At 48.9% G+C, this 21,640-nt stretch overlaps 1 protein-coding gene across 2 annotated transcripts in view; it reads left to right on the top strand.

Annotated features, from left to right (window-relative positions):
- The first annotated feature begins 9,691 nt into the window (after positions 1 to 9,691).
- ASPA (aspartoacylase) overlaps positions 9,692 to 21,640 on the top strand; it is a 31,546-nt gene continuing 19,597 nt past the window's right edge. For both annotated transcript variants that reach the window (XM_060259034.1, XM_060259035.1), the window contains exons 1-2: positions 9,692 to 9,834; positions 16,752 to 17,014. In XM_060259034.1, the coding sequence (XP_060115017.1) occupies positions 9,823 to 9,834; positions 16,752 to 17,014 (275 nt within the window). In that variant the 5' untranslated portion in view covers positions 9,692 to 9,822. The remainder of the gene's footprint in view (positions 9,835 to 16,751; positions 17,015 to 21,640) is intronic.

Genomic DNA, 21,640 nt, shown 5'->3' with positions numbered 1-21,640 from the left:
TTGTGAGGATAACATTGAGGAGGAAATAACGGTGTGCACTGCCACCCAGAACTCCTTGCAGGGAAAGGCGGGATGAAAATTGAAATGTATAGATGTAGCCAGGAAGATCAATATAGTCATAAGGGAAGCACATTGGCCTTTTATTATAGAAGGATGCAAAAAAGATAAATTCAGCATTGCAAATGGATTGCCTGTCTAGAATTCTGAGATGTAAACGCCATTTACAAACTGCATTTGTCAAGGGGGAGTGATTAGAAAATCTGTTGCTTATTAATAGTCAGCATCCAAGATGTGCTGGAAGATCAAAGTGCAAGATAATATTAATCCATACACTATGCTCAAGCCATTATTCATGATTAATCATTACCATATTATTCTGTTAAAATATTCTTCAACTTCAGTATTATGTTCATTTTAGAAATCAATATTTAATGGGCAAGAATAAGGGACACGGTGGGTTTCTGTGGTCTAAACTTTGTCTCTATTAATTCCAATTTTGCCCAGGCTACCCTGAACTTCCAGAAAGGTACAATAAAAACGAAATTCTAAAAAGTTCACACCACCAGATAAAATCTGTTCTGTTATCTCCCCCCTCCCCTTACAGCAGCTTTGTGAGATAAGTTGGGATGAGATACAGTGAGTAAGCCAAGGTCAACCAGTGAGCCTCATGGTAGAACCGAGATTTGAACCCAGGTCTGTGTGGACATAATCTAAACATTATGCCATGCCAGATTTGTAACACTATACAACAACATAACCCCCTTCCAGCTATTACATTTTACCATATGGGTGGTGAGAATGCACTAAACACAGTCTGTCTTTTTGTCTGAAATGGGCAACATCGACATTTTCAGCTTTAGTACAAACGAACCAATCCAGAATCCCAGGGCTAGTGGTTTATGGAGATGTGCTGTTCTGGAACAAAGTATAAAACTGGGGAGGGGGGGGGATCCTTACAGTAACAGATATGAAGCAAATCTTGGTAGAGCAACAACAGAAGGTTATGAAATTAAATGGCCGTGTAGTTTGGGGAAGAGACAAAATCTCTCAAGATTTTTGGCCCTTGGGTCTCAAGGGCCAAATTGTGTTTAAGTAACCCACTTGAATTTTCACACCTGTGTCAATGAAGGGGTAGGGATGCCCTAAACCATTTTTCAATAGAGAACAGAGGTTAATAAACAGCTTCAGGTTGTTAACCAAGCTCTATTTTGCTTTAAAATCATGGGTTAATATTTCCCTTGGGGGGGCGGGAATAACTTCATTATAGTTTTGCATGCAATCTTGGACTGAAGATGGTAAGGGAACCAAAACGGGATATTTCAGAGCGGGGAAATCAAGTAAAGGCCTACTGAAGAAAAACAAGACAGACTCAAAGTCATGAGGAGAAATTATGCTAAGGGTTGATGCCAGTTGACGGCTGAGGTAAAACAGACCGGTGTGTCAAGCTACAGTAAGAATGGGCGGGAAAGCGCCCAAATCCTTCAGTGCAAGGCTGGGGGGCGGGAGGTTTCAGAAAAGGGCCTCTCAATGACTTAGCAGGAAGTCAAGACAGGTCCTGTCAGAGAGAGATTTCTCTGTTAAGAGATTTCTGTGTGGCATAAAGTGTCGAGCAAAATCCCCAGCTTAACTTTCAGGGAGGACTCAGTAAAGAAGAACTCAGATTTACAGAGAGCAGGACTTTAAGAAGAAAGTCAAGGGGATCTCCTTCTCCTGCCTGTTTTTTGCTCTAGATATCAAGAAGTGGCACTATCAGCTCCTGAGGGAGGAGAGGTGGCCTCTGAGCCAAGCACCGTGACCCATTGTAATAAACACAGTTGTCATTTCAAACGGCAACTGCCTTTCCCCCCTCAGCGACAGGGTAACAACATTGGCCAGTACACCCCCTTTCTGTTTTTGCTTTTAACATTCTTTTATAGTTCCTTACACCGCCCCAGCCTACAGTGTCTAAATGGATACCTTTTTCTTTTAAAACAGCCCAGTTCAGTTCTACTTGGGCAGCAGGGCGAGATGGTTCCAGAAATTATTTATATAAATAACTAATAAAATCAATACTGGCCCTTCACAAGTTCTTCCTTGAGAATTGTTGTTCTTGATGGCTCTTGTGTCAGAACTTGTATCTTTGCTGCTGGTCCCCTATAATGTGACCAATGCTGTATGGTAGTTTTACTGGGGCTTAGAGCTGTATTGTTAATGAACCAAACTGACTCCATGTTGTAACCTTTGCCTAACCCAGAGTGCCTGAATAGTAATTAACCTTGCCCCACTGGTATCCAAAATATTTGGGGCTGTAGAATGAGTTATGTCTTGTCTCTGCACATTCTCACACTGGAACCCTTTGAAGCCGAATAGCATGGCCTTCGGAGTAGGGAGGCATCCTCTCTACTGATAGTGATGGTGAGAAGACAGATGCGCCCTACAATGTGAATTGTGGCTTTGTGAGATGTTTGCTTTACGTGTATAAAATCGAGCTGATGCTGGCTCTCGCCATTACTGTTATCTTGCCTTTTCCAGTACCTAGTTCTCTCCAATAAAATCCTAGCTTTGTAACCAAGTATGGGATCCGTTTGAAGTTCTTGAGTTCTGACATTATAACAGTAATCCCATTGTTCGTGGCTTATCTGTACTGGAGGCTTGGCTCGATGGCGGCAAAAGTACCAGACGACGGAGAGCCCACCACCCCATCGGAGGACCCGCCGCTCGACCCAAACGTGACGGGGGTCCGACGCAAAATTAAGGTTCCAGCGCCCTTCTCGGTCGACGCCGCCTTCCTGGCCCCGCGAACCTGGAGCCCGCGGAAGTCCACGGCAGCAATCGACGCCGCGGAGCAGCGGTACCGAAGCATGTTGGGCGAAGGAGGGGCAGGAGACGACGACGAGGGCCAGGCGGAGGGCACGGAGCCCCGAGGGGGGGAAGACCCGATCCGGACCCTCCGCAACGAATTATTCGATTGGGTGCGGGAAATCCACGGCGACGTGCACCGTTCCCGCGTGACGATGGCCGAGGAGATGCAGCAGAACCTGGGCGCTATCCACGACCAGCTCCGCACTTTGCAAACGGCGGTCCTGGGGATACCGTATGGAGTGTTGCCACTGGGGCAACTGCCTGTCGCCCCGCCGGCCCCCGCCCCGCAGGCTCCCGCTGCCCCGGCGCCGCTGGCCCCAGCGGCCCCGGCACCTCCGGCTCCGCCGGCTCCGGTCGCCCCGGCACCGCCGGCGCCACCCGCACTAGGGGCCCCGGCCGCCCCGGCGCCGCCGGCACCACCCGTCCCGATCCCGCCGGCCCTACCGGGCCCAGCACCGCCGCCTGGGGCGCCGCGAGCGCCGGGGGGGGCCGAGGGACGGGGAAGAGAGTTGAAGATTACGTTCGATGGGAATCCGGAGGACGTGGAATATTTTACTATTCAGTGCGACACGTTTTTCACCCACTGGGGCGCCGACTACCCTACCGAGGCCAGCCGAGTGTACCACATCGCGTCTCGACTGAGAGGGGCGGCCCGCAAGTGGTATGTGGGGCTTTTCATGGGGAGAAAGCCCGAATTAGCTACCGTGGCAGGGTTCCTGCACGCAATGCTCCGCCAGTATGGAGATCCCTTACGGGAGGAGAAGGCGGTCGCTGCCCTTCAACGCATCGAACAGGGCAACCGCTCCACCCGCGAGTACGCCACCGAATTCCTGGGGTACTGTGCGGCAGCGAGGGGATGGAACGAGGTCATGAAATACACCGCGTTCATCAATGGGTTGAATCCGAGCATCCTCGACCGCTGCTACAGTCAGGGAAGGCCCGACACGTTGGTCGGCTGGATCCAACTGGCCGGAGAGGTGGAGACCAACCTCCAACACGTGGGGATGAGGAGACAGCAACTAGCGAGGAAGGGAGCCAAACACACCCCGACTAAATCCGAAGGGAAGAAGGCTCCGACGACCTCCACCCCGTCTCCCGCCCGCAAGTGCTTCCAATGCGGGGACCCAAATCATCTTGCTGCTAACTGCCCTGGGAAAGCGGGTTCCACACCACCCACGGCGCGGCCAACCACCCCGGGCCCGAAGAAGAAGAAGAGCAGCCGATCGAAGGAGCCCAGTCGGGGCTCCGTCGCCACTTCCTTGGCGACTGACGAGGATTTTACCACCAGCCTGGCGGCCGTCGAAGAATCGACCGAGGAATCGGACGATACCGAGTCGGCGGGAAACGACAGCGACCTGCTTTAATGGGTGCCGCAAAGCAGGTCCAACAACAGCCGGCACTCCTCACGGTGAGAGCAACTGGGGGTTTACTTTTTATGGCCGTCACCCTCCTTAACCCGAACCTAAAGAGATTCATGCACGCCCGAGCGTTAATCGACTCAGGGTGTAACAGGGACTTGATCACCCCCCGCCTAGTTGAGGCGCTGGGATTAGCCACCTCGCCCCTGCCACAACCGATGCAGTTCCAGCAAATGGACGGGGGGCCCATGAGAGGGGAACCATGTACTTTAGAGACTCAGGCGGTCCCGGTAGGGACCGAGGAGCATTGGGGGATTGAGACTTTCGTAATCGCCCCCTCCTGCTCTTTCGACGTGGTAGTAGGCTCAGCTTGGCTCGCCCGCCACCAACCCGACATAAGGTGGGAGGAACAGATCGTCCGGTTCCCGGATTGGAGGTGCGAGCATCACCACTGGCGCCCCGAGTGGGGGCCGCACGCTCCCCCCCAAAACATGCGGGCGTGCCTCACACTCGAGGAAGTCGCCTCCATCCCCAAGGAGTACCGAGACCTAAAGCTGGCATTTAGCGAGAAGGAAGCGGATGAGCTACCGCCCCACCGCCCTACAGACTGTGCCATTGAGCTAATCCCAGGGCAGCAGCTTCCCAAAGCGAAACTGTACTCCATGGGTTGGGCGGAGAAGGCTGAACTCCGAAAGTTTTTGGACAAGAATCTAAAGCGTGGCTTTATTCGACCCGCCACAGCTCCCCATGCTGCCCCCGTCCTATTCCGAAAGAAGAAGGACGGGTCTCTTAGGCTTTGCACAGATTTTCGTGCGATAAACGGGATTTCCATGTCCAACGCCTACCCGATCCCGTTGATAAAGGACCTATTAAACACTGTAGCAAAGGGGAAAATATTTACCAAGCTCGACCTCCGAGACGCGTACTTCCGCGTCCGTATCAAAGAGGGGGACGAGTGGAAGACAGCCTTCAACACCCCACTGGGACAATTTGAGTACCTTGTCATGCCTTTTGGGCTACAGGGAGCCCCGGGTGTTTTTATGAACTTTATTAATGAAGTGCTGCGGGACTTCCTGTTTAAGGGGGTGGTGGTGTACCTTGATGACATCATTATCTATTCACAAGATCTAAAGTCTCATGTGCCTTTGGTCAGAAAAGTGTTAAGCACCCTTTGTAAACACAAACTGTATGCCAAATTGTCGAAATGTGAATTCCACAAGACCGAACTGGATTACTTGGGCTTCCGGGTGTCGGGGGAAGGATTGTCCATGGACCCAGCAAAGGTCCAAGCGGTGCTAGACTGGGAACCCCCTCGAACCCGCAAACAGTTACAAAGTTTTATCGGGTTCGCTAACTTTTACCGCGACTTCATAAAGGGGTTCGCCACGGTCATGCTCCCCCTCACAGAACTCCTCAAAACTAAAGGGAAGGGTGACGAGGCTAAAAAACCCGGCGCACGCCTAACGTGGACGCCTGACTGTCAAAAAGCTTTCACTGAGCTAAAACGCCTCTTCACCTCCGAACCCGTGCTGGCTCATCCTGACGAACTAAAGCCCTTCGTGGTCCAATGCGACGCCTCCGACGCCGCTGTAGGAGCCATATTAATGCAGAGGGGGGAAAATGGGGTGCTCCGACCATGTGCCTATATTTCACGGAAATTTTCCAATGAACAAAGGAACTGGTCGGTCTGGGACAAAGAGGCATTTGCGGTCATGTTTGCCTTAAAAACCTGGCGCTCCTGGCTTGAGGGAGCGAGAGTCCCCTTCGAAATCTGGACCGATCACAAAAACCTGGAAGCCCTCACTGGGCGTCGCAAAATGACTGCAAAACAGATCCGGTGGGCAGGCTTCTTTGCTAAGTTTGATTTTGTGTTGAAACACATCCCAGGCTCAAAAAACTTTTTAGCGGACGCCCTTTCCCGCATGCCCCAACACGACAGTCTCAGGGAGGAGGTGGTGGACTCACTAATTTCCCCCTCAGCCATCGCGGGGGGGGTCACCACCCGCTCCGGTAAACAGACCAACCCTCCAGACTTAGAATTACTTTCTCGGTTCCTCGCAGAGTACAACCAAGAAACTGACCGCCCACCCAACTTGGTCAAAGCCGAGAACGGACTCTGGTTGCACAATGAAAAAATCTATGTGCCCGATCCCCTCAGGAGGGAGGTCTTGGACCGCGGCCACTCAAGTCGCTTGGCCGGCCACTTTGGCTATGTCAAAAACACTCAACTTGCTCACCCGCCAATTTTGGTGGCCAAAAATGAAAAAAGATGTATCAGAATTTGTACTGTCATGTCCCACTTGCCTCATGGCGAAACAAAGGGGGGGCAAACCTCCGGGCCACCTAGTTCCCCTCCCTACAGCCACCCGACCTTGGTCGGTAGTCTCCATGGATTTCATTGTCGAACTCCCGCCTTCACAGGGCAAAACAGTCATCTTGGTCGTAGTCGACACCTTTTCAAAACAGGCTCACTTCATTCCTTGCAAACAGTTACCTACGGCCAAGAAACTTGCCCAACTCTTCTTCACCCACATTGTACGCCTACACTCATTCCCAGACAAGGTCATTAGTGACCGCGGAACACAGTTCGTTGCCAACTTCTGGCGGGAGTTCTGCAAACTGGCAGGCATTGAGCAGGGACTGAGTTCCGCCTACCACCCCCAGTCGGACGGACAGACGGAGAGGGTTAATGGCCTTCTAGAACAATACCTCCGCTGCTTCATTAATTTCCAACAGTCCAACTGGGTAGATCTCCTCCCTTTTGCAGAATACGGCTACAACAATAGCCTCCATAGCTCCACCAAAACCTCCCCTTTTCAAATCATCAATGGCTACGAGGGCAAGCCGTTCCCCTCGCTCGCCCTCCCGGCCAGCCCGTCCCAACCAACATCTTGCCAACAGTGGTGGGAGGGACTTCGTGAAGGCTGGAAGGGAATTCAGGAAAACCTGGAGGAAGCGAAAAAAGCCTACAAAAAACAGTTTGACAAAAAACACTCCCCAGAGTGGGATCTGAAGGTGGGGGATACAGTTTTCCTGTCGACAAAAAACCTCCCCCTTCCCCAGTCCTGCCGCAAACTTGCATTGAAGTTCCTCGGACCTTTCAAAATCAAAAGGGTGATAAATAAAGTAACGGTGGAACTCGAACTACCCAAGTCTCTAAGTAAGATCCATCCTGTTTTTCATTGCAGCTTGCTTCGAAAAGACCCTGGTGCTACGTCCTTCCATCCCAGGGCCCCACCGCCCCCTCCGACGACAGTGAGGGGTCAGAGTCACCATGAGGTCCAGGAGATCCTGGACTCCAGAGTCAAAAGGGGGAAACTGTATTATTTGATCAGGTGGAAACACTTCCCCCCGAGCTGTGACGAGTGGGTCGAGTCTCAGAACGTAGTGGCTCCGCAACTGCTGAAAAAGTTTCACCTACTGTACCCGCACAAGCCCAAGGCCGGCCCCGCGGGAGGGGGCGCTTAGGGGGGGCAGTATGTCAGAACTTGTATCTTTGCTGCTGGTCCCCTATAATGTGACCAATGCTGTATGGTAGTTTTACTGGGGCTTAGAGCTGTATTGTTAATGAACCAAACTGACTCCATGTTGTAACCTTTGCCTAACCCAGAGTGCCTGAATAGTAATTAACCTTGCCCCACTGGTATCCAAAATATTTGGGGCTGTAGAATGAGTTATGTCTTGTCTCTGCACATTCTCACACTGGAACCCTTTGAAGCCGAATAGCATGGCCTTCGGAGTAGGGAGGCATCCTCTCTACTGATAGTGATGGTGAGAAGACAGATGCGCCCTACAATGTGAATTGTGGCTTTGTGAGATGTTTGCTTTACGTGTATAAAATCGAGCTGATGCTGGCTCTCGCCATTACTGTTATCTTGCCTTTTCCAGTACCTAGTTCTCTCCAATAAAATCCTAGCTTTGTAACCAAGTATGGGATCCGTTTGAAGTTCTTGAGTTCTGACATCTTGTCAGGCCTGATTCAGATATAAGCGTGCACTTATGAAGCCCTACGTGACTAGTTAGTTTTCCCTGCTAATTTCTAAACACTTCAACAATGTTTTTGGTTTCTTTGTAGTATAGTACACAAGTATTTTTAAGACCAACACAGTTTTATTCAAGGTATAAGTTTTTGTGTCACTGCACACTCCTTCAGATAACAATTAAACTGAAACTACCTGCCCATACATATAGGTAGAGAGTGAGCAGTAAATTAGCATACAGCATAATGAAGATGTTTAACAGGTTTGAGGACCAAACAGGAACAACAAGCTTAGTTTATACGGTTACTACTTGTTTGGGTATAGTTTAGTGAAGGAAATAAACATGAAAGTTTATACCCAGAATTAAACTTTGTTGGTTTTAAAGGTACCACTGGATTCAAACTTTGTTCTGTTAAAAGAATATGGTAATACCATCCACTGATTTTAAAATATATCGCCAAAGGAGAGCACTTATTTGAACCCTGAATAAAACTGTGTTGGTCTTAAAGGCACCATTGTACTCAAACTTCATTCTCTTGCAAGGGTGGCCTTTGCTGTTGCCTTCCTCTGAAAAGTCTTCCTTGGTGGTTACAGGACATGGCGTGGTGTGTGTGTGTGTAAAGTGCCATCATGTCACAACTGACTTACAACAACCCCAGCGTGGGGCTTTCAAGGCAAGTGAGAAGCAGAGGTGGTTTGCCATCACCTTTCTCTGCGGAGTCTTCCTTGGCGGCCGACAGAACATAATTAAGTATCCCTTATTTTAGATCTCCTAATGCTACTTCTCTTGCTGGTTCAGGCATATAAAGGCTGGTTCAGCGAGTAAAGCAATTTTCACAAGTTCTCTCTGGTGGGACAGGTGTCACCTGTTGATTTTCTGCCTCTCAAACAGCTTTTAAATCCATAGGAGCTATTGGCGGGAGAGGGGGGGGACAAATGCTTCATCTCCCTGATTCAGCTTTCCCTCTTTGAAGGCAAATGGTACTGATTTCAGTGAAACATAATGCTAAAGAAGGTATTTAGAATCATAAAACTAGCGAAGCCTCTTTTATTGATTTGTTTCTTATCCCCTTCATCCAAGGAGATTTTCCATAGTTTCCTCTTCTTTTATCCTCACGCCAACACTGCAAGGCAGATTAGGTAGAATCAGGGCTTTTTTTGTAGCAGGAGCTCCTTTGCATATTAGGCCACACAACCCTGATGTAGCCAATCCTCTTGAAGCTTACATTAGGCCCTGTACTAAGAGCCCTGTAAGCCCTTGGAGAATTGGCTACATCAGGGGTGACAGCCAGTTGCTCAGGGGCCTGATAGGACTCCTCCGGGGGCCTGATCTGGCCCTCGGGCTGCATGTTTGACACCCCTAGTGCATGCCCTAGTGGCCACACTGAAAAGAAAATACACATTTAATTTCACTGAGTTGTGATTGCTGTCTGCAACTTGTCTGCAAAGTACTGTTTCCTAATCTCCTCTTTCATCAGAAGCACTTGACTAGTGAGAGTTAAACATTCTTTGCAAAAAGTCAGTTTGCCCTAAGAGGTCAAAGACGCCTCCATGGCTTGAGTCCCTCCCTGGGTTTGGCAGCGCAGGGTGTCTGTTCTTTTAGTGTGCCTTTAAAAAAAAAAATTGGAGACAAAACCTCTTGAATGTCGAATGAGGTAAGTCCTATCAAAACAACAGTGTCCGACACAGCCAGCTTTTGGAAAGAAGTTTGGGACATTTCGGTCTGTTGACAGGCTCGGTTATGAGCACAGCTTACTCACCCGATGCGCTGCAGACTTTGCATAGTGCTGAATTGTGTCTGTGTTTCGTCTGACGTGTGATTTGCTGGTGCTGCTGGAGTGTTAATGAATGGCCTAGGGAAATGGGAGCAAAGGAAAGTCAGGAAGGGTACTTGCGTGTAAAATATTATGACTGTCTCTTGCTTAATGGGTTATTTACTGCCATTACTTTTCGACAAACTACATGACAACTTCTTTTTATTGTAAGTAGAGACAGTGTCGGTAAAATATACAGCATCTGTCAGGCTTAATGTGAAGACAGGCTCAGTAAATCTATGCCCCTGGTTGGCAAAGTTAAGTGCATAGTTTATAGTGTCAAACAGAGGCTCTTTAAATCTCTTGCTATCTGTTCTTCTGCCTACTAGCAAATCAGCCTTGTACATACTAATTTTTAATGAAATCATTGCCAAATCTTAATGGAGGGAAAGCAAGCCTTCATGAGCAATGCAATATTTCAATTATTTTGTGTCTCTGTGAACATGACGTTGCAAACAGAGGAGTCTTTCATATTCTCAGCTGTGTCGGACGAGCTGTTTTCTTGTTACTCTGTGTGCCTTTTTGGTGTTTGGGGCTTTTTTGTGCTTGTACCTTCAGCTTGAGAGAACCGAAAAAGCAACTGAAAAAAGCTGGTTCGCATGTGCAAGAGAATGAAGCAGTGAAGTCTTGCCACTGGGGAAGAATGCACTATTTCCAGTTTGGTGTAGTGGTTAAGTGTGCGGACTCTTATCTGGGAGAACCGGGTTTGATTCCCCACTCTTCCACTTGCACCTGCTGGAATGGCCTTGGGTCAGCCATAGCTCTGGCAGAGGTTGTCCTTGAAAGGGCAGCTGCTGTGAGAGCCCTCTCCGGCCCCACCCACCCCACAGGGTGTCTGTTGTGGGGGAGGAAGGGAAAGGAGATTGTGAGCCGCTCTGAGACTCTTTGGAGTGGAGGGCGGGATATAAATCCAATATCATCTTCTTCATCTTCTTCTATTTCAGACTGCAGGAGGTGGATTCCTGTTTGAAATGTTCCTTTCAAATTTAAGAATTAAAAACTAGCCACAACAAGGAGAAAGGTTCTGCCCTCTCCTTTCGTCTTGCGATGCTAGTTTTCTATGTGCAGTGTGTGTGAACATAAGGGAGCACTGCAAACTCAGATCCTCCTTGTGGACTCTCACGCAGTGCAGGCAATTCTAACACTTAAGTCAGGAGTCTACAGCAGGAGTGGCCAACGGTAGCTCTCCAGATGTTTTTTGCCTACAACTCCCATCAGCCCCAGCCAATGGCCAATGGCTGGGGCTGATGGGAGTTGTAGACAAAAAAACATCTGGAGAGCTACCGTTGGCCACCCCTGGTCTACAGCCGCCTTAGAGCATTATGCCAATTTGGAATCCTCCTGGAGAAGTTACATTCTCACAAGAATTCCCAAGAATGATTGTAATTCAGCCTTGTTGGTGGGAGCCGGTGCATCACGAATGGCCTTTATTTTGTCCTGGGCCGGGTGAATGCCACTCGCGTCCACTGTATATCCCAGAAAATCTATGGTGGGCACCCCCAATACACATTTTTCACGTTTTACCTTTAACCCTGCCCCCTCAAAACGCTGTAACACCATTCGGAGGCGGTTGCCAAATCAGTCTTCGGTGGCTGCTGCAATCAGCACATCATTGAAGAACGGCTGTACACCGGGGATGCCTTTAAGAAGGGAATCCATTAAGTTCCGAAACAGTCCCGGAGCCGCACTGACCCCGAACTGCAAGCGTCTAACTTTGAAGGCCCCCCCGGTGCGTTACGATAGTTTGCGCTTCTGCTGTGGCTGCATCTACAGGGAGCTGTTGGTGCGCTTGTACCAAATCCAGTTTCCCAAAGGTTTTTTGCACCTGCTAGGGATGCTAACACGTGGCTCACCACCGGAATGGGGTATGCATGGCCTTGTGACGCCTTATTTATCGTGCATTTATAGTCAGCGCAGATGCGTATGCTGCCATTGGGTTTGATTGGGGCTACTATGAGAGTCTCCCACTTTGCATTAGCGACTGGTTCCAAAACCCCTTGGGCCACAAGGCGGTCAAGCTCCTCTTCCATCTTGGGCCTGAGAGTTAGTGGCGCCCGCCTGGCCTTCAACCGTATGGGCTGCATGTTGGGGTCTAGTTGTAAGGCTACAGGGGCCCCCGGTGTATGTCCCCAGAGTTCTGTCGAAAACCACGGGGAATTCTTTGCACACCCTTTGAAAGTCCCTTTGAATGAGGGTGTAGGATCCCCGTCACTTGGATGCCTAGTGCCTGGAACCAGGACCGACCTAGAAGACTGCACAGATCGCCCTCCACCACGATGAGGGAGAGCTCGCCCTTGAACTTTCCATACCTAACGTGGACCAGGCCCACTCCCTGGACTGCAGCCTCCCACTTTTGAAAGTCCTGGACCAGGAATGAGGTTGGTTTTAATTGAGCTTCTTCCCCGGGGCACATCTCCCTGAACGTGTGGGGCGAAATGACCATCTGGCCTGCCCCGGAGTCTACCTCTATTTTGCAGGGCTTGCCTTCTGTGAACACAGTCACGTAGTATTTATCCGGGGAGGGAATGGGCAACTGGCATACCTAGGTCCCGGCAGTGGTGAGTGCCTGGATGTCGTCCACTGGTGTGACCTTGTGGCGGCGGACATTCTGTTGACGAGGAAGTTTTCCTTGATGCAGCGCCACCGATCGGCACACCCAAGCTATTTGTCCAGCCTTCCCGCATGTGTGGCAGGTTGTGCTCCTGAACCTGCACGTGCGCTGTCCGTGTGGCTCCCCACAGCTGGCGCAGGTCTTGGGAGTGATCGATTCCGCTGCTCGCAGCCTAGGATTTTGTTGGGTAGCCTGATGCAGCTTGAGGGCGTCGTCCCCGTCTGAGTCGTCTGATTCTGCAGCCGGTCGCAGCTGGTGGACGTTGGTCCCTGGGCGGTGGGCTTTCTCTTTGTGCGCATCCTCGGCGGTGGTGGCTATTTGTAGGGCCTTCTCCAAAGTCGGCTTTGATTCCATCGCAATTTTCCGATGTGCCTTCCCGTCGCTGAGGCCGTGAGTGAACTTCACGAGCGGGTTCTTCTCCAATTGTGCGCCATACTCCGCCTTCCTGCCCAAATCTCGCAGGCGGGCTAGGAAGGTTGCTACAGTCTCATTTGGCTCCTGGTGTCAAGTCGGCAGATTCAATAACGAGTTGTTGTTGATACAAAGAAACTACTTTATTGATACTGATACTTGAGATTATACCAGCTTTGAAAAGACTAAAGAATAACCTGTAAATGCATGGCATATAAGGGACACTTCAAAGGGATTCCTAAGGGGGGAGGATTATGCAGGGAACATTCACACATTGATGTTACCACTACATTCTCAGGCTTGCGTGGCCTTGATCGTTGTAGGCTCCTGACTCCCTTCTGAGAGCCAGGCCTGAGAAGGCACAGATAAGACTTTCACAGCTTTCCATTTCAAAGCAAGGCTATTCACTACAGGAAGGGAGGGGTAGGGAAGATACAAGCTAGCAGCATTTGGTTCTACCCAGAATGCTCTTTGACTGAGCCAGAGTTACAGACAGACTTGACACCTGGAAGCTGTCGAGGAACCATAGCTTCCGGGTGAGGAGAGTAGGCTTCGGAACGAAATGGCCGGTCAGCGCCTCGATGATCTTGTCGAAGGAAGACGCCTCGAGCGTCTCTGGAGCGACTAGGCCCTCCTCTAGCTGTAGCATGGCGATGCCGCAGTTGCTCAGCAGGATGGCCTTCTTGATTTTGGGCTCATCATCCTCGATTTGCTGTGCCACGAGGTGGTACTTGAGTCTTTTGACCCAGGCTTCCCAGGCCTCGGGCTGTGCCATGTCGAACTCCGGAATGGAGTTTTGTGATCCGGACGCGGCAGCCATGATCGGGCTGGGCGGCGGTGCCTGTTGCGCGCTGGCACTCACTCATCCGGATCTCACCTTCGTCGCACTATAACATAGTGGGTTCTAAGCATGGCAGAGTCTAGGAGTGAGTGGTAACAAGCCCTTTAATAGGAATCGCATAGTAAAAGGTTACAATACAAGACTGGTGTTGGGGCCCATGGGCCAAACTTATATACATCTGTGGGTTCCCGCACAAGCATATTATTGGGTCATTCAAACCGGCGGGGGCTTGTGATTGGTCCTGGACTGTGGGGGTTTGAATCCTACAGCCCTTTGTTCCCAAGTCCCCAAGCTCAGTCCGTATGACTCCAATGAGCTAAGCAGAAACACCAACGTCTTCCCTTGAGTCCACATACATAACAGTCATCCTCCTTGATTCTCAGCGAGAAAGGCATGTGCTAAATAACACGCTTTCAACCCACTTTCAACGCAATGGGATTTTACTCTGTGAAATGGCAAAATCCACTTGCAAACAGTCACTGAAGTGGGCTGAAACAACATTATTCAGCACATGTGAGTGCCCTATAAATTGAGAAGTAAATCAGTGTATGTTGTAGTACCCTCTGAGGGCAGGGGAACATCATACTTGGAGCCCATGATGTCTTGAACCACAAGTCAAGTCACAGTTTCCTTCTGCAAGTTGCTTTATTTACCAGTTCAGGCACCTGCAGGTGTGGTTCCTTCACCCACCTTAGGGTTATTCTGCGTTATACTGGAGGAGAACCACAGCTCTGCAGCCTGTCTCCTGCTGGCTTCCTTCCAGTGCCTCCTTCCTCCCTTTTTATAGCTGCAACTTCACACCTGGCCCTTGAGCTAAGCCCCGCCCTCCTCTTCTCTGTTCCGTGACCTACGTCAGAACACCTGGGCCCAGAGAGCCATTGCTGCTTATCGCTTCCATGCCCTTTCAGCTTCCCTGGACCAGACTGCCAAAGCTGTCCTGTCGCTGAAGCTATCCTGACTGTACCTTTCTGTTCCTGGCCCCACCCTGCTCCACCCAGGTGAGTTTTGCTGCTGAGTCCGAGGTCCTCTCCTGCCAGGCGGTTCATTTCTGGGCAGCCTGCCAAATGTGTGTGTATATACACATACACACCCAGCTTTGCATTGCCAACCTCAAGGTGAGGCCTGGAGTTCTCCTGGGATTATAATGGATCTCCAGACTATGGGCATTAGTTCCTGTGCAGAAAACCACAGCTTTGGCTAGCAGACTCCATGGCACCACAGCCCCACCATCTGCAGCACCATTCCCTAAACTCTTCCTTCCTCTGGCACTGCATCCAGATCTCCAGGAATTTTGGCAGCCTTCCTGTGCAAAGCAGCTCAGGATCTGCAAGTACTTTGCATGGGTTCCCTCTAAGCTGTGGAGTCTTTGTGAGCCAAAAATTCTACTCTGTGAGCTACTGGCATTGAAGTGGTGAGCGACTGCATCAATTATTGTGCTCCGGGGCCATTTTTCCTGAGCTAAGACAAAAAAGGTGTGAGCTGGAGGCTAAAAATCTGTAAGCTAGCTCACGCTAACTCAGCTTAGAGGGAACACTGGTCACAGCCTAATTGAAACAAGATGCTGAGCCCATGAAAAGGTGGGTGGCCTGAAACTCTCTCTCCTGCTAGTATCATATTTAAATCAGGAGTGGAAGAAATTTAAAGGATATATGGAGAAAGAGTGGAATGTAAAAAGACATTGGACAATTTTTTAGTATTGATGAGGGGGAAAAAAATATTGAACTTTGATTAGTTACTGGTACCTTTAGTATTGAACTTAAATATATAACTTCGGAGAAGTCAAACAAGGAAGGGAGGGGGGATTGAAATATCATATGGGTTAGTACAGGAAATGTATAATTAAGTTTTGTAACCATATGTTATCAATAAATTGTTAAAACACAAAAAAATATTTAAATCAGGACTAAGTGGGAGAGGTGGGGAGATTGGAAGAAAGGTGGTATCTTGGGGGGTGGGTGGGTGGCAGAGAAGGCAGCTAGGGGGTGGTGGAATGTGTACTCTCCGGAATGGGATTGCTGTTTTGGGGTTTGCCTTGGAACAGGAGGTCATTTATTTGGCTGTCATTTCAGATTGTCATTCATTTTGACCCGGGCTTTTTTTGTAGAAAAAGTCCAACAGGAACTAATTTGCATATTAGGCCATACGCCCCGACACCAAGCCAGGCAGAACTGAATTCCTGTGCTTTCCAGTTCCAAAAAAAACACAAAAAAACACCCGGTTTCCACAGTTCAGTGTTAACGTCATGCTCTGCTGTGATCTTTCACAGGAGGCACATGTGATGGAGCTGGACAGAAATCTTTAAAACAAATCAGTGCTCAAACTGCCTTTCAACTAACTAGGCTTTTTGTGTGCGTGTGTGTGTGTGTCTTGTCAGCAATGTTCTCTCTAAGCTGTGCCGATGAGCAGCCACTCATTAACCCAGGAAGCCCTGCTCAGCAGCAGTGTGGAGCTGCACCGACCCGTTGCCTGTTTTACAGCAGTTCACATTCTACTCAGAATGTGAACTGCTCATCTCAGTGTGTGTGTGTGTGTGGGGGGGATTGAAAGAACATTGATTGTCAGTATTTGTTGGCACGCCATGTGCAAAAAAAGAAGACCTTTGTTTTTGTCAGTGAGGAAATCTCCTGTCGCTGCAGATACAGGTCATAGGAGTTCCATGTTCTCTTAAAAAGATTCCCTACATGTTATTCTCCAAATATAGTAAAGACAAGGGCTGGTCTTGGCAGGAGAGAGAGTTTCAGGAACACTCATGTGGCAGAAAAAGACTTGGTAGGGAAATGTTGAACATTCAGTCCAGAGACAGACCAGGAATTAAAACAACAATCTGAAACTTTCTATTTTGGTCATTGGTTCTAACGGTGGTTTTGAAAAGTCCTTTCTGTTTTTGGTTTGCAGCAGTCCTTCAAGTCGCTGCATAGAATGACTTCCTCACAGGTTGTACGAGAAGTTCCCCTGAGAAGGACTGCTATCTTTGGAGGGACTCATGGCAACGAGTTGTCAGGGGTGTTTCTGGTCAAACGCTGGCAGGAAGACGGGACTGAGATTCAAAGACCGGGGTTGGAGGTGAAGCCTTTTCTTGCCAATCCAAGAGCCGTTGAAAAATGTTGCCGGTATATTGACTGTGACCTGAACCGCGTTTTTGACGCTGAGAATCTTGGGTAAGCCTTACTCTGTGTGTTTGTGTTTTGGGCAAAAGCCAATGCATTTTATCACTGGAACTGGTGGCCCGTTTTAGGGTATCGTTGGGGCCCTTTTGAGGCAAGGCTCCACATGTATTTATGGGCTCTGTGGTCCTACTGCAACAGCATTTTGTGTGTTGTGTGGTAGATTCTCTGGAAGCCAGTTTTTGCTGGATCAGCACAATTGTTTGCAAGAAACTTCCCCTCGCCTGGATCCAAAACAACAAGCGGTTTGTTCTCTGTGCTCAAGAGACTTCTGGGCTTGTGATTCATGCATGATTTTTAGAGTACCTCCCTCCCCTCCTGCATTTCAAGCTGCCTTTGAAGCTGAAGCATTTCAAAAGCTGTTTGTAGTGTAGTAATAGATGGATGGAAGCTGTCGGTCAAAATTAAAAGGAGAAGGGCACTACTAGCAAATGTTGCATCCCCAGTCTTTCGACCTGGGAATCCCCACTTGATTTTCATGGCTCCCTTGTGCAAATTCAACCTGTGGGTCTTGGGTTTTGTGCCATTGTCTGTTTTCTTGTACCAGTGTTTTTTTTTTTCTGTTGCAATTAATGCAATTTTAACATTATGCAAATCTAACATTAACATTAAACATGGTTTTTGTGCCAGTGGCGTAGGATATGGGCGAAAAACCAAATAGGTAACACTTTCAACCAATACTCCTCTAAGCTGTGGAGTCTTGTGAGCAAGAATTCTACTTTGTGAGTGATGGGCATTAAAATCGTGAGCTCCTGAATGAATTAGTGTGCTCTGGGGTCCTCCTTCCTGAACTAAGACAAAAATGTGTGAGCTGGAGGCAAAAAAACCCCTGTGAGCTGGCTCACACTAACTCAGCTGAGAGGGAACATTGCTTCCACCAACAGTGAACAAAATGAAAAGGACATTTGCAGCCTCCCAAAACAAACAAATTCTACTGGGCAAGTCCATTGCCTTCCCTGGTTTCCACCCCTTATTAATTAATGATCTTTACAGCACAGCCACATAAAGTTAATAAGGAACAAGCGTTTAAAATGATGGACTTTGCTTTGTTTTTTTTAAAAACGGTAATTCCATAGGACACTAACAGCCAGGACAAATGTTTATTGTGACTTCGTGCCGGTTTCCTGTACGTGTGTAAAACTAACGCACGGCTGTTAAGCTGAGCGTGCTGAGTCAGTGTCCTGGAATGAACTTCCTGTGCAATTTTAGCTTTGCTGGACAGCACAGATAGCAGCATCGCAGAGCCCAAAGTAAAGCTGCAAATCTATTTTCAGTACAGATATTTGCATCTCTCTGCGTTAGGGTTGCCAAGTTCTCAGGTCACTGGCAGGGGGTGGGGGTGGAGGGTAAGGTTGTCAGTTCCAGGCTGGGAAGGTCCTGGAGATTTGGGAGGGGGAGCCTGGAGAGGACAGGGGCCTCAGAGGAGTACAATGCCCTAGACTCCACCCTCCAAAGCAGGGGTGTCAAACATGCGGCCTGGGGGCTGAATCAGGCCCCCAGAGGGCTCCTATCAGCCCCCCCTGAGCAACTGGCTGCCATCTGCTTCCTTCTCCCTCTCTCTTGCTTCCTTCTGCATCTTAGCTTGCTTTGCCAGGCTTGCTCAATCGCACAGGAGCTACAGAGCAAAACCTCTATTTTCTCCATTGGCTGAGGGTCCTCTCTTGAGGAGGAAGAGGGGGAGAAATAGTTTGCTTCAGCAGGCTCTCTCAATCGCACAGCAGAGCTACTGAGCCAAGCCTCTCTCTCTTTTACTGGCTGAGACTCCTTCCCCTCCTGGTCTTCCTTTGCCCAGTTCCCTAGATTGCATGGGAGACATACAAAGAAAGCACCTTTAAGACCAATGTTTTAATGTTTTATTTTAAGGTTTTTTTAAAAGAATCTTCAATTGTGTTTGTCTGTGTCCTTTATAAAGTTTATATCTCAGCTATCTAATCTTAAAGAGGTACACCAATGGCCCAGCCCAACATGGCATGACCTGGCCCAACAAGGTCTCATTTATGTCTGATCCAGACCTCACAACAAATGAGTTTGACACCCCTGCTCCAAAGCATCCATTTTCTCAGGAGAATTGATTTCTATAGTCTGGAGATAATTCTGGGGGATCCCCAGCTCCCACCTACCTCTGCATGGTGTGAAGAAGGATTTCAAAATGTAATATACTATTATAATTAGTTTAAAAAAATAAATAAAGTGGATGGCATAGAACAGGGGTGGCCAGCAGTAGCTCTCCAGATGTTTTTTGCCTACAACTTCCATCAGCCCTAGCCAGCATGGCCAATGACTGGGGCTGATGGGAGTTGTAGGCAAAAAACATCTGGAGAGCTACCGCTGGCCACCCCTGGCATAGAAGGATGGGACACATAATTAACCATTGTTCTAACCTGCTAGAGGGAGCACTGAAGTGGATCATGGATTTAAAATGACAACTCCCTGCTAGTTCCGTCGCCTACCAAAGTCCATATGACTAGTTAAGCAAGAAACTTACCATGCAGATAATAAGCTTAACAGCAGCTTGCCTTGCTGCAGGAAAAGACGAATGGAAACATCATGACACACGTTGAAAGCTATTTTAGTTATTTGTCGCATTATTAGCAATCGTGCTAGTCTTCTGTGCACTCTCTGCTGTCCACGTGATGAACTGTGGATGAGTACACTTAGAGCTTCATGCAAAAGTCCTTGGCTGATTTGAATATGCACAGGGCTTTTTTGCAGAAAGAGCCTAGCAGGGACTCATTTGCATATTAGGCCACACCCCCTGATGCCAAGCCAGCAGGGGCTGCGTTCCTGTTCCAAAAAAGCCCTGAATATGCATATACCAAACCCTGTTGAAAACACTGGAATCCTGATTAGCTTTTCGTGCTCGGGAGTGGCTGCATTCCTTGAGGAACAGACGCTCAGCAGGACTTCGTCTTTCTAAAAAGGGCTGCTGCTCTGTACATGCTCTTGGCCTAGCTTTTGTTAAATCTTTCCATATAAGTGCTAATGTAGCATGAGGGAAAGGAGCCCCGTGGCGCAGAGTGGTAAAGCTGCAGTACGAGCTTTCGGCTCATAATGACCCGGGTTCGATCCCAGTGAAAGCTGGGTTCAGGTAGCCAGCTCAAGGTTGACTCAGCCTACCAGCCTTCCGAGGTCGGTAAAAGAAGTACCCAGCTTGCTGGGGGGAAAGTGTAGATGACCGGGGAAGGCAAATAGATCCAAGTGGGCAGCCGTGTTGGTCTGAAGCAGCAGAACAAAGCAGGAGTCAAGTTGCACCTTTAAGACCAACCAATTTTTTTTCAGAACGTAAGCTTTGGCAAACCACCCTGTAAAAAAGTCTGGCATGAAAACATTGTGATGCGAAGTCGCCCCAGGGGCGGAAACGACTGGTGCTTGCACAGGGGACTACCTTTACCTTTTTTAAGCATGAGGCAAAACTTAAAATTACATACATTTTTCAGGCATGGAGTAGGGGTCACTGGGGATGAGTGGGGGGGAGGTATTTGTGAATGTCCTGCATTGTGCAGGGGGTTGGACTAGATGATCCTGGAAATCCCTTGAAAACAGCATGTGATTTATTCAGCTCATAAAACAACACAAGAACAGCCCAACGATATCTGCACTTATATACACCCTGGACATTGCCTCCAGCCAATCATCTTTTAATAACTATATACAGCGTTGCAAGTATTCCAAAAGACAGCCAATCCAAATCTTCATTGAAGGCCCAATCAAGACAGTTCCCGCCGAATCAGCCTCTTTCCTGATTGGGCAACGCGTCGAGTTCTTAGAAGCCCAACTGAAGGCTCAAGCTTTGGCAAGGCAGAGTTCAATATGCAATACCTTCCAACTCTATGGTTCTATGATTCTGCTCTTTGCCTTTTTCCTGGGTCCACATGATTAAATGCAGGTTCTATGATGGGACCTTAATCTTAGGCACATGCTGGTCAAGATGGAAGTGGGGATCACAGTATGGGGGAGGTGGGGTCTTAATTAAGTCTTGCCCCCAAAAGCCCCTAGGGATGTAGAAGAAGAAGAAGATATTGGATTTATATCCCGCCCTCCACTCCCAAGAGTCTCAGAGCGGCTCTCAATCTCCTTTACCTTCCTCCCCCACAACAGACACCCTGTGAGGTAGATGTTGGATTTATATCCCGCCCTCCACTCCGAAGAGTCTCAGAGCAGATCACAATCTCCTTTCCCTTCCTCCCCCACAACAGACACCCTGTGAGGTGGGTGGGGCTGGAGAGGGCTCTCACAGCAGCTGCCCTTTCAAGGACAACCTCTGCCAGAGCTATGGCTGACCCAAGGCCATTCCAGCAGCTGCAAGTGGAGGAGTGGGGAATCAAACCCGGTTCTCCCAGATAAGAGTCCGCATAACCACTACACCAAAATGTAATTTGCCCCATTGGGAAAACCTTGGAATATCCCATCAGTTTATGTAGCGCCCTGTGGGGGAAATAACACCCTTCCAGGGTCATTTCAGGTTGGGAAAAAGGTGAATGGGGAAAGTCTGGAATCCCTTCTCCCTTCACATCCCAGCTCTGGTATGAATTGGGGTCACACAGACCTGAAATGAAGTTCCTTTGCACAACATTTGTGATGCATATTTGACCACATCGATCTAGAGAGGAAAAAGGGGGA

The sequence above is a fragment of the Heteronotia binoei genome, chromosome 18, assembly GCF_032191835.1.
Source record: "Heteronotia binoei isolate CCM8104 ecotype False Entrance Well chromosome 18, APGP_CSIRO_Hbin_v1, whole genome shotgun sequence".
Taxonomy (NCBI): Eukaryota; Metazoa; Chordata; class Lepidosauria; order Squamata; family Gekkonidae; genus Heteronotia; species Heteronotia binoei.
The sequence above is the reverse complement of the archived record's forward strand: the minus strand, read 5'-3'. Positions and strand labels throughout refer to the sequence as shown.